Source organism: Marmota monax, unplaced genomic scaffold (genome assembly GCF_021218885.2).
Source record: "Marmota monax isolate L192 unplaced genomic scaffold, Marmota_monax_Labrador192_F-V1.1 WCK01_AAM20220418_F8-fsc00224, whole genome shotgun sequence".
Classification (NCBI taxonomy): Eukaryota; Metazoa; Chordata; class Mammalia; order Rodentia; family Sciuridae; genus Marmota; species Marmota monax.
The window spans coordinates 960,132-977,660 of NW_026693937.1; the positions used below are offsets into that span (position 1 = coordinate 960,132).

Consider the following 17,529-nt stretch of genomic DNA (forward strand, 5'->3'; position numbering starts at 1 on the left):
ACTGAAGCAAGAGGGTCACAAATTTGAGGATAGCCTCAGCAATTTACCAAAAGCATGTCTCAAAATTAAAAATAAAGCCGGGTGCAGTGGCACACACATGTATTCTCAGCAACTCAGGAGGCTGAGGCAGGAGGATCTCAAGTTTAAAGTCAGCCTCAGCAGATTAGTGAGGCAGTTAGCAACTCCGTGAGATTATGTCTCTAAATTAAAAAGGGGGGGGGGGGGGGCTGGGTTTGTGGCTCAGTGGTAGAGTGCTCGCCTAGCAGGCATGAGGCACTGGGTTCAATCCTCAGCACCACATAAATGTAAAATAAAGATATTGTAGACACTTCTCAGAAGAGGATATACAATCAATGAACAAATACAGGAAAAAATGCTCACCATCCCTAGCAATCAGAGAAATGCAAATTAAAACTACTCTAAGATACCATCTCACTCCAGTAAGAATCGCAGCCATTATGAAGTCAAACAACAAGTGCTGGCGAGGATGGGGGTGGGGGGGAAGGTACACTCATACATTGCTGGTGGGACTGCAAATTGGTGCAGCCAATTTGGAAAGCAGTATGGAGATTCCTTGGAAAACTGGGAATGGAACCACTATTTGACCCAGCTATTTCTCTTCTTGGACTATACTCAAAAGACCTAAAAACAGCATACTATAGGGACACAGCCACATCAATGTTTATAGCAGCACAATTCACAATAGCTAGACTGTGGAGCCAACCTAGATGCCTTTCAATGGATGAATGGATAAAAAAATGTGGCATTTATACACAATGGAATATTACTCAGCACTAAAAAAATAACAAGACATTTGCAGGGAAATGGATGGCATTAGAGCAGATTATGCCAAGTGAAGTTAGCCAATCCCAAAAAAACAAATGCCAAATGTCTTCTCTGATATAAGGGAGGTGACTCGAAATGGGGTAGGGAGGAAGAGCATGAGAAGAAAATTACCTCTAGATAGGGAAGAGAGGAATGGGAATTGCATGGAAGAGGGAAGGAGACCCCTTTCATTAACAGAATACAGGTATGAAGATGTGAAGGAAAAAAAAAAGAAGTGGGTCACATTAGATTGGGTAGAGAGAAGTGATGGGAGGAGGGGGAGGGGGGAAATGGAAGGACAGCAGAATAAAATAGACATTATTATTGCTGTGGGTATATACGTGACTACAAGACCAATGTAATTCTACAACCTGTACACTCAGAAAAATGAGAAATTATATCCCATCTGATTCAAATGATGATATGTCAAGATCATTGTACTGTCATGTGTAACTAATTAAAACAATTTTTTTTTTAAAGTTGGTTTTTTTTTTTTAATAATTGTAATATTTATTTTTTAGTTTTCGGCGGACACAACATCTTTGTTTGTATGTGGTGCTGAGGATCGAACCCGGGCCGCACGCATGCCAGGCGAGCGCGCTACCGCTTGAGCCACATCCCCAGCCCTAAAACAAATTTTTAAAAAAAGATACTGTGTCCACCTAAAACTAAAAAATAAATATTTTTAAGTAAATAAAATAAAATGAAGACATGGCTCAGTGGTTGAGCATCCTTGGGTTCAATTCCTGGTACCAAAAAAAATTAATAAGTAAAAAGGGCTGGGGGTGTAGCTCAGTGGTAAAGTACCCCTGGGTTCAATACCAGTACCACCACCATCACAAAAAAAAAAAAAAAAAAAAAAAAAAAATTTCTTTCACTTTAAAAATTTTCTGATTATGACATCTTTAAGTTACCTTCAACTATTTATTGAAATAGTTACTACAAGAAAGAAAGGCATCCAATATAAAAGTAGTCCCTGCCTTCACCTCTGGAAAACTTCTGACCATCTTCAGCATTTTCTTAAATAAGCACTAATATAAATAAACACCCTTCCACTGTTTACAACTCAAGAAGCAAAGACATTGAAATTTTTCCTACAGAAAACTGCTCACCTGTGAAGCAGGATATCCTGGAACCTGCCCTCTAAGAGGGGGCGCTTCAGTCTGACAGTCCTGTTGGGGATACATCCAACGAGAGGCTGGGGTTGGGCTGTTGCCAGGTGATCGATAAGTGCTTGGAACTTCTGTAGAGTAACTGGTCTGAGAATAGCCAGGTGCATAATAAGCCCCTGAATATGAGGCAGTATTTGCCCCAGGGCCTGGGGGATATGGTGGACCATATGCTCCATTTGTATAAGAATTCAAACTCTGAAAAAAAGCAAAATTGAGAAAAAAGATAAATGGGTAGAAGAGCTGAAGAACTGAAATGCCCTAACTGAATGCCCAATGTAAAAATTTTAGGAAGAAATCAATAACTAATGAAAATACAAACTCCCTAACCAATCTGTAACGTATTTTCTCTCTCTTCTATTAAAATAATATTCCATAGACTGAACTGTAGAGCCCATGTAACAATGGAATGATACATGTATATTGTGATGAGACACAAAGTGATGACCTTAGAGCAATGCTTCTTAAACATTGCCTTAAGTATACCTGACAATTTCATAACAGCAGAGGAGAACTGACTGACTGACTGACTGACTGAGGAGGGAATTGTGGGAAACTTGAGAGAATTCCAGAGAGAGAAGGAAGACCATAATGTAAGAGGAAGAGAGACTATAGAGAAAGACCCAGCTATGCCACAGACTTTATATTTAACTGCTCTTAGTTTCAGTTTCTCCAACAGGAAAAATAAAGACCATAAACTTTTCTTGCAGGGTTAATATGAAAATTAAATGACATGACATAAATTAAGACTTAGTATCTGATACAAAGTATGCTCAATAAATGGAAAATTATTTATCTTATTGTTGTTAGTATTATTATGGCAAGATAAAGAAATAAACCCAATCTGACTCCAAAGTCCATGTTCTTTGGTACCATACCATTACTCTATTACCCAGATAATAACAGATAACAGAGATACATTCCTCATACACTGCTTACTGCCATGGTTTTTGATTTTGTTTGCAGAGCTGGGATTTGAATCTAATGTCATGTGCAAGCACTCTACCACTAAGCTTCATTCCCAGCCTTCCTTAACTGTAGTTTTAAATCACTTATCTAGACTATTACTAGTACCAAGAACCCTCAGTTTATAATTCAAATGAGAGTAAAGCTAAAACCTAAATTTAAATGATCACCTTAATGTTTTCTACTCATTTCTACTTTACCTTTTAAAAACAGTAAAAACCCAGAATCAAGTTTTGCTGTGTTCACCTCTGTCTCTAAGACTAATCATTCTTTCTTTAGGTTTGAGAACAGACAAGGAATTCCAAAGAATTCCTTGCAGGGTCAGGTACAAGGGAAGAGCCAGCAATACATTCCCTGACCAGAAGGGCAATGAACCACCTCTTTGTTAAAGCTACTAAGAAGCTCGTTAAGCTTTCAGTCTAAACAAAGAACTCCTTAATATACCACACAATATACCTGATTGGATAGGTAAATCGAATCAGGTCAGATCAAGTTAGGCCAATTTTGAATGAGTCCCCAGAAGTTGGAGACTGTCCCAGAAGAATTAAATGTTAATTCCTTTGGAGCCCTTCCTCCACCCTTATCCAGAACCTGCCCCTGCTCTAAACTGTTGCTAAGGTAACCTGTCCCAGGAATTGCCCCTCCCTACAGGGAGCTATAAAGAGTGTCCTGGGCTGTACTATCCGGCCCTTCTCCCTTTCACCACACCTGTTTCCCACCTTTAGGCCCTCCCACCAAGCATGGGGAGGGGTAGTCCTGTAACAGGAAGGAGAAAGATAAGGGGGAAAAGGCAGAAAAACAAAGGAGGCCTAGGACGTATAAAAAGCACAGAACACCTCACTTCTTGGGATACCAGGATACCAGCTATGCCCCCCTTCACCTTCCTGGGAGAAGTCTCTGTTACCCTTTTTAAATAAACCCTGCTTTATATGCTTGCCTCAGCATGCTTAACTAATGTTCAAACTTCAGCATTTGAGAGAGCAGAACTTGTCACAGGTAACTGGTGGTATTAGCATTGTGGTTATGTTTTCAAAATGTCCTTGGCTGGGGTTGTGGCTCAGTTGCAAAGCATTTGCCTAGCATGTGTGTGGCACTGGGTTCAACTCTCAGCACCACATATAAAGGTCCACTGACAACTTAAAAAAAATTTAAAAAGCCCTTGCCGGGTGCTGCGGTACACACCTATAATCACAGCGACTCAGGAGGCTGAGGCAGGAGGATTCAGAGTTCAAAGCCAGCCTCAGCAAAAATGAAGCGCAAAGAAACTCAGTGAGACCCTGTCTCTAAATAAAATACAAAAAAGGGCTGGGGCTCAGTGGTTGAGTGCCCCTGAATTCGATCCCCAATACCCACCCCAAAAGTCCTTAATATTTTAAATAGACATACTTAAGTTTATTTACAAGTTATACAGTTTGACATCTGGAATTTCTTCAAAGTACTCTAAAGAAATGCTCCAAAGATAAATACATGATAGTCAAGGATTAATAATCAAAGCTGAAAGATGGACACACAGGCATTTTTTTATGCTATTCTTACTACTTTTGTTTGAAAATTACCTTAATATTAAAAAGAGAGAGGTTGGGGTTGTGGCTTAATGGTAGAGCACTTGCCTAGCATGTGTGAGGCACTGGGTTGGATTCTCAGCACCACATATAAATATATAAATAAAATAAAGGTCTATCAACGTCTAAAAATTTTTTTTAAATATTAAAAAGAATGTTCTTGATATTTCGCCCTATTATTAACATGGCAAGTGCATAGGGCAACTAAAGTGCTAAATTAAAAAGTATATAATTGGGGCTGGGGATGTGGCTCAAGCGGTAGCGCGCTCGCCTGGCATGCGTGCAGCCTGGGTTCGATCCTCAGCACCACATACAAACAAAGATGTTGTGTCTGCCGAAAACTAAAAAATAAATTTAAAAAAAAAAGTGTATAATCATTTAAAGCTGTGCAAACATGATAGGGAAAAAAAGAAATTTTTCAAAATATGAATATATTAAGATGGCACAAGTAGTATTTTTTATCCTCTCCCTAGTTTCCAATTTTTTTGTTGTTCTTCTTCTTTGTTAAATCCAGGGCCTAATGCTTGGTAGGCATGTGCTTTACCACTGAGGTAGATTCCCAGTCCTTTCCTACTTTTTTTTTTTTTTTTTTTTTGTGGTAGTGGGGATTGGACTCAGGAGTGCTCAACCATTGAACCACATCCCCAGCCCTTTTTTGTATTTTATTTAGAGACAGGGTCTGAGTTGATTAGTGGCATCTGGCTCCTTCTTCTTTTTTTTTTTTTTAGATTCATTAAATTGCTTACTAAACTGCTGAGGCTGGTCTTAACTTGTGATCCTCCTACCTCAGCCTCCCAAATTGCTGGGATTACAGGCATGAACCATCGTTCCTGGCTTCCAGTCCTTTTTTAAATTTTAGTGTGAGACAGGGTCTTGCTAATTTGCCAAGGCTGGCCTAAAACTTTTCATCCTCCTGCCTCAGCCTGCCAAGGATCTGGATAGGATGGCACACATGTGCCACCATGCCCAGCCCAAAATTTTAATAATAAAGCTACATTACTTTTTAGAGTAAACAAAGTTTACACTTAAAAATATTATATAAAATCTCAGATATGCCTAAAATCCAGTTGGCTGCTACGACCCTAGCTATTTCCTTGATATCCAAGTAGATTATTTTAATGAAGGCAGTCTGTGTCTAAGGACAGCAAGTTTTTTGTTTGTTTTTGTACTGGCACTGAACCCAGAGACATTCACTGAGTTACATTCCCAGAACTTTTCATTTTTAATTTTGAGGCAGGGTCTCACTAAGTTGCTGAGGCTAGCTGCAAACTTGCAATTCTCCTGACTCAGCCTACCGAGTTGCTGGGATTTTAGGCATGTGTCACTCATCCAGCAAGACAAGTTTTAATTGGAAACTTGGCAGTTGATATGGTAATATGCAATCTAAAACTGAGCAAATCACAAGAATTAAATAAAATCTTCTTTGATAGTTGCTGCTCCTGACCCAGGGGGCAGTGGAACTTAAGGTCGCTCATGTGAATTTCCAGGAACACCAAATAAAACACAGACACTTTACCTTTAAACAAACTTCAGGACGGCTCCTCCGCTTTCAGCCTCAAGCCCCCCCAAATGGGAGAGCGAGGGATAGTCAATGAGAGTCTGGCGAGAGCGCGCACAAGCACGTTTGGAAGTGGGCTTTTACTGGGAGAACCCTTGTTCTTATAAAGTTCCATCCAAAAAAGATAAGAAGGGGCGGAGTTACAAAGAGCATGTGAGTGTAATTCGACCCAAGGGCTGTAGGGCGACACCTATGTCTGAAGACTTGTCCTCAAACTTCCAGGACCAGGGCAATGTCCAAGTCACTACAAGGTGTAGTGATGGTCAAAGCCTCTCCGCTCCAAGATGGAAGACCCGAATCATTCAGAGTGGCTCCCCACAGATAGTTTACTTGAAAGTACCATTCTGGATTCCAAAAGAAATCAAAATCGGCACTCTCAAAATTCGGATAAATTACAACTAATGCTCTTACTCTAGGACAAAATGCAAGACATAATTTTAAGGAAGAAGTAGAAGGTCTAGGCAGCCAGGGCAAGACAGCAAGTGAGGAGGTCAGGGCAAGGCCAGAACAAAGGAGCATGGAGAGGGTCTTCTGATGAGGTCAACTTCCTGCTTGACAAAAGTGCTTGTAGACACAAGCAGGAAATCCAATCAGACACTTTGGTACTTGTGCTTTTAAATAGGGGACCCAAGAGAAAAACTAAAACAGATGCATGGACACAGGAGGCACCAATCAATAATAATGAAGAGCCCATGGACAGAAGAGTAGGTAAGGAAAGGAGGAAATTTCACGGACTATAAAAAGAACAGGCCAAAACTCCTCCACCAGATTCCCAGGGTTAGGGCCCCTTCTTTTCAGAGAAGTCTATGGCTGTATCTCTGTCACTTCTGCAATAAACCTACTTCTTATTTGCTACCTGTAACCTGTTCTTCAATTCTTTACTGAAAGGAGACAAGGAACCCAGACAACAAACCAAGCAACCCCAAATGGTAACAATTTAACAGCCAAAAGACATCTCACTATTTGTCATCTCAATGCAAGCTAAAGATTGTCTGATATAAAATACTTTTTACTAAAGTTGGTTTCCCAGTTGATGGATTATTGTGTAGATATGGAAGAAAAATGGTCAAGTTTCTTGCCCAGAAAAAGGCTGTTCAGATTCCCTTGCTATTTGGTATGACTATAAAAGTGCAGACAGATGTGAGCTAAGCAAAAAATGATTTCCCCTAGCAGTATCACAACTCTTCCTGTTGTGTTTATCGTGAAAAATACAGAAAATTTTACAAAAGTATTCCAAGACTTCATAATTATCAGCAGTTAACATCACCTTGAATTTTCACTAACACTTGTTTTTGGAACTGCCAAATCCACCGGTTGCTCTCTCATGTAATATCTCAATTTAAAGAGCTATTCCAATTTTTGTCTTATGGAGCTCCTAACTACAGTACTTAATTTTTTTTTTTTTTGGCACTGAGGATTGAACCCAGGGATGCTTAACCACTGAGCCATATCCCCAGCCCTTTTTCATATTTTATTTAGAGACAGGATCTCACTGAGTTGCCAAGTGTTGAGGTTGGCTTTGAACTCAAAATCCTCCTGCCACAGCCTCCAGAGTGGCTGGGATTACAGATGCATGCAACCATGCCCAGCCCTTTATGTTCATTATAAAAATTACTTCCTGGTTTTGATCTCTTTTTGAGTTTATAACTACTTTCTCCAAATAACTACTGTGTCCAGGGATCACTACTTGCAACATGCATGTTTAATAACAATATGGAGTCAGAATACCACCTATCAACTTTGCAGTTAACATGTTTGCTAAGGATGAGACAATGACCAATTTCAGAATGTCTCAAAGACAACTCAAAAAACACAAACAAGAAATTATGCACTTTTTTTGTAAAGTATATTTTTTATTATTATTATTAGTTGTTCAAAACATTACAAAGCTCTTGACATATCATATTTCATACATTTGATTCAAGTGGATTATGAACTCCCATTTTTACCCCGTATACAGATTGCAGAATCACATCGGTTACACATCCACTTTTTTACATACTGCCATACTAGTATGTTGTATTCTGCTGCCCTTCCTATCCCCTACTACCCCCCCTTCCCTCCCCTTCCCTCCCATCTTCTCTCTCTACCCCATCTATTGTAATTCATTTCTCTCTCTTGTTTTTTTTTCCCTTTCCCCTCACTTCCTCTTGTATGTAATTTTGTATAACCCTGAGGGTCTCCTTCCATTTCCATGCAATTTCCCTTCTCTCTCCCTTTCCCTCCCACCTCTCATCCCTGTTTAATGTTAATCTTCTTCTCATGCTCTTCGTCCCTACTCTGTTCTTAGTTACTCTCCTTATATCAAAGAAGATATTTGGCATTTGTATTTTAGGGATTGGCTGGCTTCACTTAGCATAATCTGCTCTAATGCCATCCATTTCCCTGCAAATGTCATGATTTTGTCATTTTTTAATGCTGATTAATACTCCATTGTGTATAAACGCCACATTTTTTTTATCCATTCATCTATTGAAGGGCACCTAGGTTGGTTCCACAGTCTAGCTATTGTGAATTGTGCTGCTATGAACATCAATGTAGCTGTATCCCTATAATAGGCTCTTTTAAGGTCTTTGGGAAATAGACTAAGAAGGGGGATAGCTGGGTCAAATGGTGGTTCCATTCCCAGATTTCCGAGGTATCTAAATTATGCATTCTTCTCTAGCAATCAGAGAAATGCAAATCAAAACTTCTCTAAGATATCATCTCATTCCAGTCAGAATGGCAGCTATTATGAAGATAAACAACAAATGTTGACCAGGATGTGAGGAAAAAGGTACACTCATACATTGCTGGTGGGACTACAAATTGGTGCAGCCAATTTGGAAAGCAGTATGGAGATTCCTTGGAAATCTGGGAATGGAACCACCATTTGACCCAGCTATTCCTCTTCTCGGACTATACCCAAAGGACTTAAAAACAGCATACTACAGGGACACAGCCACATCAATGTTTATAGCAGCACAATTCACAATAGCTAAACTGTGGAGCCAACCTAGATGTCCTTCAGTGGATGAATGGATAAAAAAAAAAAAATATGGCATTTATACATAATGGAATATTACTCAGCATTAAAAAAGAACAAAATCATGGCATTTGCAGGTAAATGGATGGCATTGGAGAAGATAATGCTGAGTAAAGTCAGCCAATCCCAAAAAACAAATGCCGAATATTTTCTCTGATATAAGGGGGATGACTCATAGTGGGGTAGGGAGGGAGAGCATGGGAGGATTAGATTAATTCTAAATAGGGAAGAGGTGTGGGAGGGAAAGAGGTGGAAGGGGATTAGCAAGGATGGTGGAATGTGATGGTCATCATTATACAAAGTACATGTACGAAGAAGATTTGAACTGGGTGTCAACATACCTTATATACAAACAGAAATATGAAAAATTGTGATATATATATATGTGTGTGAGTGTGTGTATTAAGATTGAATGCAAAAAAAAGAGTACATGTATAATGGCATAAATTGACGTGAACATACTTTATATACAGAGATATGAAAAATTGTGCTCTATATGTGTAATTAGGATTGTAATGTATTCTACTGTTGTCGTGTATTTAAAAAAAATAATAAAATCAATAAAAAATTATGCATTCTTGGTTTATTAAAACTATTTTTAATTAGAGATTTTAAGATTTATAAAACACACCAAAAAGAATGATTGTGAGGCAAGATTAATATGAGGAGGCAACCAGAAGGAAAATGAGTAATATGATTTTTTTTTTTTTTCTTTTTTGAGGGCCTCATTATACTAGGGGTGTATTCTACCAGATACTAGGGCCTCATCATACTAGGGGTGTGAGCTACATCCCCAGACTTCTTAAATTTTACTTTGAGACAGGGCCTTACTAAGTTGTCCAGGCTGGCCTTGAACTTGGAATTCTCCTGTAGGTTTTTTAAAACTGAATTAATTATTCAGCCCTTTAAAGAAAATGTATTTCCATTATTTCAGCTTCCACTAGTAAATTTAAAGAGACAAACATATATTTGACTACCTAAAACCCATCAGAAGACTAATTCTGCAGAGAAAGTCAGTTTATAGATAATTCTAATCTGGATCTAAAGTTCTGGGTACTCATTTGAAGGCTGCTTAAATGTAGCTGCTTTAAAACTATATATTGCAATTGTATTCCTTAAAAATTACTTACATACAGAAATACGGTATCTAGATAGAAAAAAAAAAACTTCACTGGTGCAAACACTATGAAAAGTAATTTGTTATACCTAATAAAGCTATACACACCAAAACCCAACAATTCCACACCCTAGAGAAATTCTTGTCTCATATGTGTACAATAGAAAAATAAAAATCTGAGCAAAAAGAAGGAAGCTGCAAAAGGTTAATGTGAAACTACTCAAAGTTTAAAAACATGTTAAATAATACTACATAAAGTTTATGGATATAAATACAAGTATAAAAGCATAAAAACAGAAAGAGGATAATAAATATAATTTAAGGAAATGGAAAGAAAGTGTCATAAGGAGCTTTAATTGTATTGTTTTTAATATGAACTCCGGTAAAATTAAAAATTGATAAAGCAAGGTATTGTAGCTAAAAAGATGTATATATTTTCTGTACTCTTAGTATAAACTTTAAATATTTATAATGAAATATTTGTCATAAATAAAAATTTTTTAAATATGTACATTTTTTAAATACATGTACATTTTATATATGTTTTTTCCTGATTCTGAGAAGTAATTTACTCTGCCTCAAGTTACCTTTGTTGTAGATAATATGTTCCTTATCAACATACATGAGGTACCGGGTAAAACCCCCCCCAGTACCACAAAAATAAATAAATTAATTAAATACTAATGAAACTGATGGAACCCATTAAATTAAAAAGTAAAACAAAGCTCACATATTACCACTACGAAATTTCCACAAGTTCTGAAACTAATTCATTCGTTAAGGACAAATTCAGAAAGTTTGTCAATTTTCAACCATACCTGGCCTTGCAAATCTGGTCTGATAGGATATGTACTTGGGTATGGGGCCCTAGGTCGTGCAGGAGAATTCCAGTAGTTAGAACTGTAGCCAGGATATGGTGGCTGCTCCTATGAAAACAAGAAAAATTCACTTTCAATAACATTTTTACATCATTCTGAAATAAACTGACAGAGGCAAGATATAGATATCAAAAAAGAAAACAGACAAAAAGCAATAGAATCCTACCATTATTTATCACTATTAAACTCATGAAGATACATTACATGATAAATTACATGCCCTGGAACAAAACAATTTTTGACTATCTAGTAAAAGATTGTTCTTATGCATTATGCCAATTTCACCAAAACAAATGAAGGAAATGAATGTCAATGAAGGAATTCTGCATCAAAATAATTAGCGGAAAGGGGTTGTGGCTCAGTGGTAGAACACTGGCCTAGCACATGCAAGGTCCTGGGTTCGATCCTCAGCACCACATAAAAATAAATAAATAAAATAAAGGTGTACAAAAATTTTTTAAAAAGGATAATTAGCAAAACCAGAGATATTATAATATTTGTATTTATAATATATTTATAATGTATTTATAATATTTGCTTTTATTCCTTAGTCACTACCCCTTATCACTAGAGGTTGAATACCCCTAATTTAATAGTGTAAGAATGCTACTGAAAGTGAATTTTTCTTTTTTTCTTAGGAGCAGCCATCATATCTTTTCCGCTATGGGTAGGCTTTCTGGTAACAACCTATAACCTCAACATCAGGAATTAATGTAGAACAAAATTCTACAACTATTATAGAACATGGAGTAAATCTAGCCATGACAATAAATCTCTTCAGCCTTTCCAACTCAAAAAGTTAATTCAATGATTTGCAACAATTCAATAAGTTGGGTTTTCTTTTTTTTTAAGATGGATACAATACCTTTATTTATTTATTTGTTTGTTTGTTTGTTTATTTATTTATTGTGGTGCTGGGGATTCGAGGCAGGCACTCTACCAACTGAGCTAAATCCCCAGCCCTCAATAAGCTTTGTTAAGAGACAAGACCAACTCAAACTTTGCAGAGCATCTATTGTCTGGCTTAATGTATGCATACATTTATTATCCTGTAAGTTATTTTGCTTTGAACTTTATCATTCAAGTATACTTCTAAGGTTGGACAGAATCTCTGAATTTTTTTCCTAAATTTTGAATGTGGTTTCACAAAGAAATTCATTGGCAGTTGTAACCACTAAGAGGTTATCGCTATCTTAGCTTAATTGCACTACTTCTAAATTTCATAATACTTTCAAAGCATGTAAAGATTCTATATGACAATATACATGCTAGGCAAGTAGTATTACCTTTATAAAAAAAAAAAAAGAAACTAGAGAATAGCAGGACTTCTTTTTTTTTTTTTTTTTTAACATTACAGGCAAACTTCAAATCCTAACTTCATCTTCCAATCAGGCAAATTCCTCTAATGCCCTCCCTCTTGTCCCCTTGATTTAGGGGTGAGCTTCTGACTAACTGCTTTCTCTCTACCAAGAATGTGAATCATCACCAGGTACAGTGGCGCACACCTGTAATCCCAGCAGCTTAGGAGGCTAAGGCAGGAAGATTTTGAGTTCAAAGCCAGCCTCAGCAATGGTGAGGCGCTAAGCAACTAAGTGAGACTCTGTCTCTAAATAAAATACAAAATAGGGCTTGGGATGTGGCTTAGTGGTTGAATGCCTTTGAGTTCAATCCTCAGTACCCTCCCCCACCTCTGCAAAAAAGAGAGCATGAATCGTGAATGATACTGGCCAAATTATATTGCTATATTGTGTGCATGTTTGAATGTGTAACAACAAATCTCACAATCATGTACTATTATAATGCACCAATTAAAAAATGGGGGGGAGAATGTAAATCATGAGAAAAGAGATAAAAAGAAAAGGGCTAAAGTTGACTCACCCCAGAGGTAGTGAGTTAATATCTAAATTCTCAGACCTACCCTGGTTTCTGTCCTTTTCCATTGATTGTATGAGGTTCCCATATTTTTACTACCACTCCAACTCTCCTATCTTCTATATCACCTATGTCCTCACTTCCTTCCTGACTCAGCTTCCCAATATCTTAACCCTAACCCTAACCCAAAACCTCGGTCACTCTGGGTGATATGGGCATAACCAAGGCTGTACTTCTCAAGGAACAATATCATATACTCCAAACTAAAGGGGGTTGGGGGTTATATCATATATTCCAAACTAAAGGGGGTTGGGGGTTATGGAGTATATCAAAATAATCCAGCCAGTCAAGAAACAAACAAACAAAAGCAAATAACAATAAGCTATTGTTGAGGGTGGTTGGACCAATACACTGAGTTGCCAAAATATGATATCTAAAATTTATGGCACATGCAAAGAAATTAGAAAGTATGACCCATAAAAAGAGCAAGTAACAAAAACTGTTCATGAATGTGACCAGATGTCAGATTAAAAAAAAAAAAAAAAACTTCAAAGTAGCCATTATACGTATCTGTTTGAAGAACTAAAGAAAACTGATTAAAATAGTAAAGAAAGGTGTGATTACAATGTTGCAAAAAAATAGAGAATAGCAACTCCAAATAACAACTTTTAAAAAAAGAATCCATAAGAAATTCTGGGATTGAAAAGTACAATAACTAAAGTAATACTTTCACTAGAGGGGCTCAACAGGAGATTTGAAATGGCAGAAGAAAGAATTAGCAAACTTGAAGGATAGATTGGTATAGATAATGCAATCTGAAGAACAGAAGAAAAAGAAGACTGAACAGAAAGAGTGTCAGAGATATTTTTGACACCACTCAATACACCACCATACCAGAAATGATAAGAAGGTTAAATCAGGCATAGTGGCACATGCTTATAATCCCAGGAGGGATGAAGAATGGGGATCACAAATTTGAGGCCAGCCTGGACAATTTAATGAGAACTTGCCTCAAAATAAAATAAAAAGGGTTGGGGATGTAGCTCTGTGGTAGAATTCCCCCAGATTCAATCTCCAATATAACCCAATATCCCCCAACAAAGAAACGCTAATATATTAAAACATATAGACTTGCTCTCCTTTCTTCTCTCAGATTCTTTAAAAAACATAAAATTATATAAATTAGTAAGTATAATAAGTAACAATGGGTAAGTAACATAGATAGAGTATGGATAACAATTATATCATAAAGGAGAAAAGGATATAAAATTGTATAGAAGTAACATTTATTTCTACATATCACTGGAATTAAGTTAGTCTAAATAGGAAGTTGATTCTGGTAACATGCATAGTTAGCCCACAAATAACTACTAAGGAAAGAGAAATACATACAAGTATCCATTAAAGAAATTTAAAAGCTACATTAGAAAATATTCTTGAAAGCTAGTGGTGTGGGTATAGCTCAATGATAAAGAACTTGTCTAGCATGGATGAGGTCCTTGGAATTGGCCTCAGTAGAGATAGGAAAAAAGGCAATTGGTACAACTGGCACCTGATTTAGGTTTCAGCTCCACCAGCCTATTTTCCAAGTTTCCAAGTTCTAATAAGCCTAACAGTTTCCCTTTATTCCCCAGCCCTAGAAGCTGTATTTGCTTCCTACAGTTACTATCTTCTATTACTTCTGTTTTCTCTTTTTCCCTTTTCAGAACTCCAATACCTATTTAACTAATTCCCTAAATCAAATTATCTGTTTCAAAAGAACTAGTGAGGTTCTGTTTTCCTGCATAGATCCTGACTTACACAGTTTCTAAATATGAATTTCTATTGAAAAATAATTTTTTTTTTTAATTAGGGCTGGGGGGGCTGGGATTGTGGCTCAGCGGTAGAGCGCTCGCCTAGCACGTGCGAGGCCCTGGGTTCGATCCTCAGCACCACATAAAATAAATAAATAAAATAAAGATATTGTGTCCAACTACAACTAAAAAATAAATATTTTTTTTTAAAAAATGAGGGCTGGGGTTGTAGCTCAATGGTAGAGCACTTGCCTAGTACTTGTGAGGCACTGATTCAATCCTCAGCACCAGATAAAAAATAAATAAAAATAAAGGTATTGTATCCATCTACAACTAAAAAAAATTTTTTAAATCAAGTTCTCTTAAATTAATAACTGATTATATGTCTTAGAATGGGATACCTGCAAAACTGTTGTACCAGAGATCAACAGCTCAGTAATAGAACATGTATAGGGCCCCGGATTCAATCCCCTCCACCAAATAAAGAAACAAAGAACTATAATGCAGAACTATTCCTAAAAATGGGTGGGATATACTATATGTAAATTATGCTATTTTTTAAAATTAAAAAAATAAGAATATTCTCAACTAAATAATAAAAATCATTAATTTTAGCCAGGCGTGGTAGTATACACCTATAATCCTAGCAACTCAGAAGGCTGAGGAAAGGAGATTACAAATCTGAGGCCAGCCTCAGCAACTTAGCAAGACCCTAAGCAACTCAGCAAGACCCTGTCTCAAAATTAAAAAAAAACAAGGTCTGGGGTGTATCTCAATGGTAAAGCACCCTTAGGTTCAATCCCCCTTAATATAGTTTTTCAAAAATATATTGTCAATTTCAAAAGATTATCTTTGTCCCCCCACACACACCTTGTCTCTCTTTTTTTCCCCTTCCTTTTGGACAAAAGGGGACAAATATAATAATATGTCCAGTAACATTGAAAGTCTGTGCTTATGCCTGACACAACCTAACACAAATGGCTTCATAGGATATTGACTAAAGCTAAACTTTATTCTATAAACTAAACTAATAAATAAATAAAACACTAAGATGCCAATTCTAAACTTTTCATCAATGAAAAATGGTCACTTCACTGGATACCAGGATTTAGGGATGAATTTTTAGGATTAGGTGGTTTGAATTTTTTTGTAAGTGGAAGAAAATGAGCTAGTAGATTCAGGAAAAAAGATCAGAACTAAAAAATGGAATATGGTTTGGGCAAAATGGCATGAGGAAGTGAAGAACTAACTCTAAACTTTTCATTTATTGACTGAAATATAAACTAAAACAAAGGTTTAAATAAAAAAGTTAATAAAAGGTTTTCACAAGTGATTATAATATGAATTAAAGCTTTTCTGAAAGCAAAGGAAATTTAATTACAATTTTCTGTGGCAAAATACCATTTATTTACTTTTTTCTGTTCTAAGATATGCTTAGAACAGATGAAGGCTAGAGTCAAGTAAATTCCTTCTCATTTTTGTCTTAGAACTAACTAGTTACATAAGAAGTAAAGAGCTGAGATATGACTCAGTGGTAGAGTGCATGCTTAGCATGCTCAAGGTCCTGGGTTCAAGACCCAACATACACACACACACACACACACACACACAGATGGATATATGATTAAATTTAGTGACTTACCAATATTGCTGCAAAAAATAACTTTGGCCCAAGCAAATCTAATAATGGAGGAATCTGGGTAGAGCTGGTACTATACAAGTTATACTTATAAATCTGCTTATATTTTTAAACAAGATCTTCACAAAAGTTATCTTAAAAATACATAAATAATTTGTACAGCTAAATATCCAAAATCACTTTATCCTCATCATAATTTTCAAAATTTCCAATCTCATTTGAGTTTTCTCCAAGTTTTTCTACAATTTCCACCCTTTCCCTAGCACCTGATTATAACATTTATCAGCATATGCTATAATATAAATTTCCCAACATATCCTATCCTATTTTCCTTACTCTGAAATGACCTGTACTTCTCCTCTCCTCCAACTCTGAATTCCTTCTATCCCCTCTAGTTCACAAGAGGTTTCAATTCTTTTGCTCACTTTATTTATTTACTTATTCATTTTTTAATTTAATTTTATTTTTTTCCTTCACTTTTTTTATTTGTTCTAATTACTTATACACACCAGTAGAATGCATTTTGACATTGGAGATTTCAAAGCCAGCCTCAGCAAAAACTAAGCACTAAGCAACTCAATGAGACCCTGTCTCTAAATAAAACACAAAATAGGACTGGGGACATGGCTCAGTGGCGAGTGCCCCTGAATTCACTACTCAGGACCCAAAACAAAGAAAAAAAAATTTCTAGAAGTACTTCTTATCAAAACCTCTCATTCAGCCAAGCCTGGTGGCATACCTCTTTCATCCCAGCTGCTTGGGAGGACAAGGAAGGAGGATCACAAGTTCAAGGCCAACCTCAGCAATTCAGCAAGGCCCTGGGTAACTTAGTAAGACCCTGTCTCAAAAAAAAAAAAAAAAAACCTGGGCTCAGTGGCACAGGCCTCTATGTAGTCCCAGCAGTTCAGGAGGCTGAGACAGGAGGATCGTGAGTTCAAAGCCAGCCTCAGCAAAAAAAGAAAAAAAGTGAGACACTAAAACAATTCAGTGAGACCCTATCTCTAAATAAAATACAAAATAGGGCTTGGGTTGTGGCTCAGTGATCAAGTGCCCCTGGTACAAAAAAAAATAATAATAATTAATTAAATTAAAATAAAAAAGGGTTGGGGATATGGCTCAGTGGTT

At 36.8% G+C, this 17,529-nt stretch overlaps 1 protein-coding gene across 1 annotated transcript in view; it reads right to left on the bottom strand.

Moving 5' to 3' along the window:
- Bag4 (BAG cochaperone 4) overlaps nt 1–17,529 on the bottom strand; it is a 30,212-nt gene that overhangs the window by 6,312 nt on the left and 6,371 nt on the right. The window contains exons 2-3 of the mRNA XM_046463868.2: nt 11,041–11,148; nt 1,938–2,192 (exon numbers count right to left, since the gene is read on the bottom strand). Of these exons, the coding sequence (XP_046319824.1) occupies nt 1,938–2,192; nt 11,041–11,148 (363 nt within the window). The remainder of the gene's footprint in view (nt 1–1,937; nt 2,193–11,040; nt 11,149–17,529) is intronic.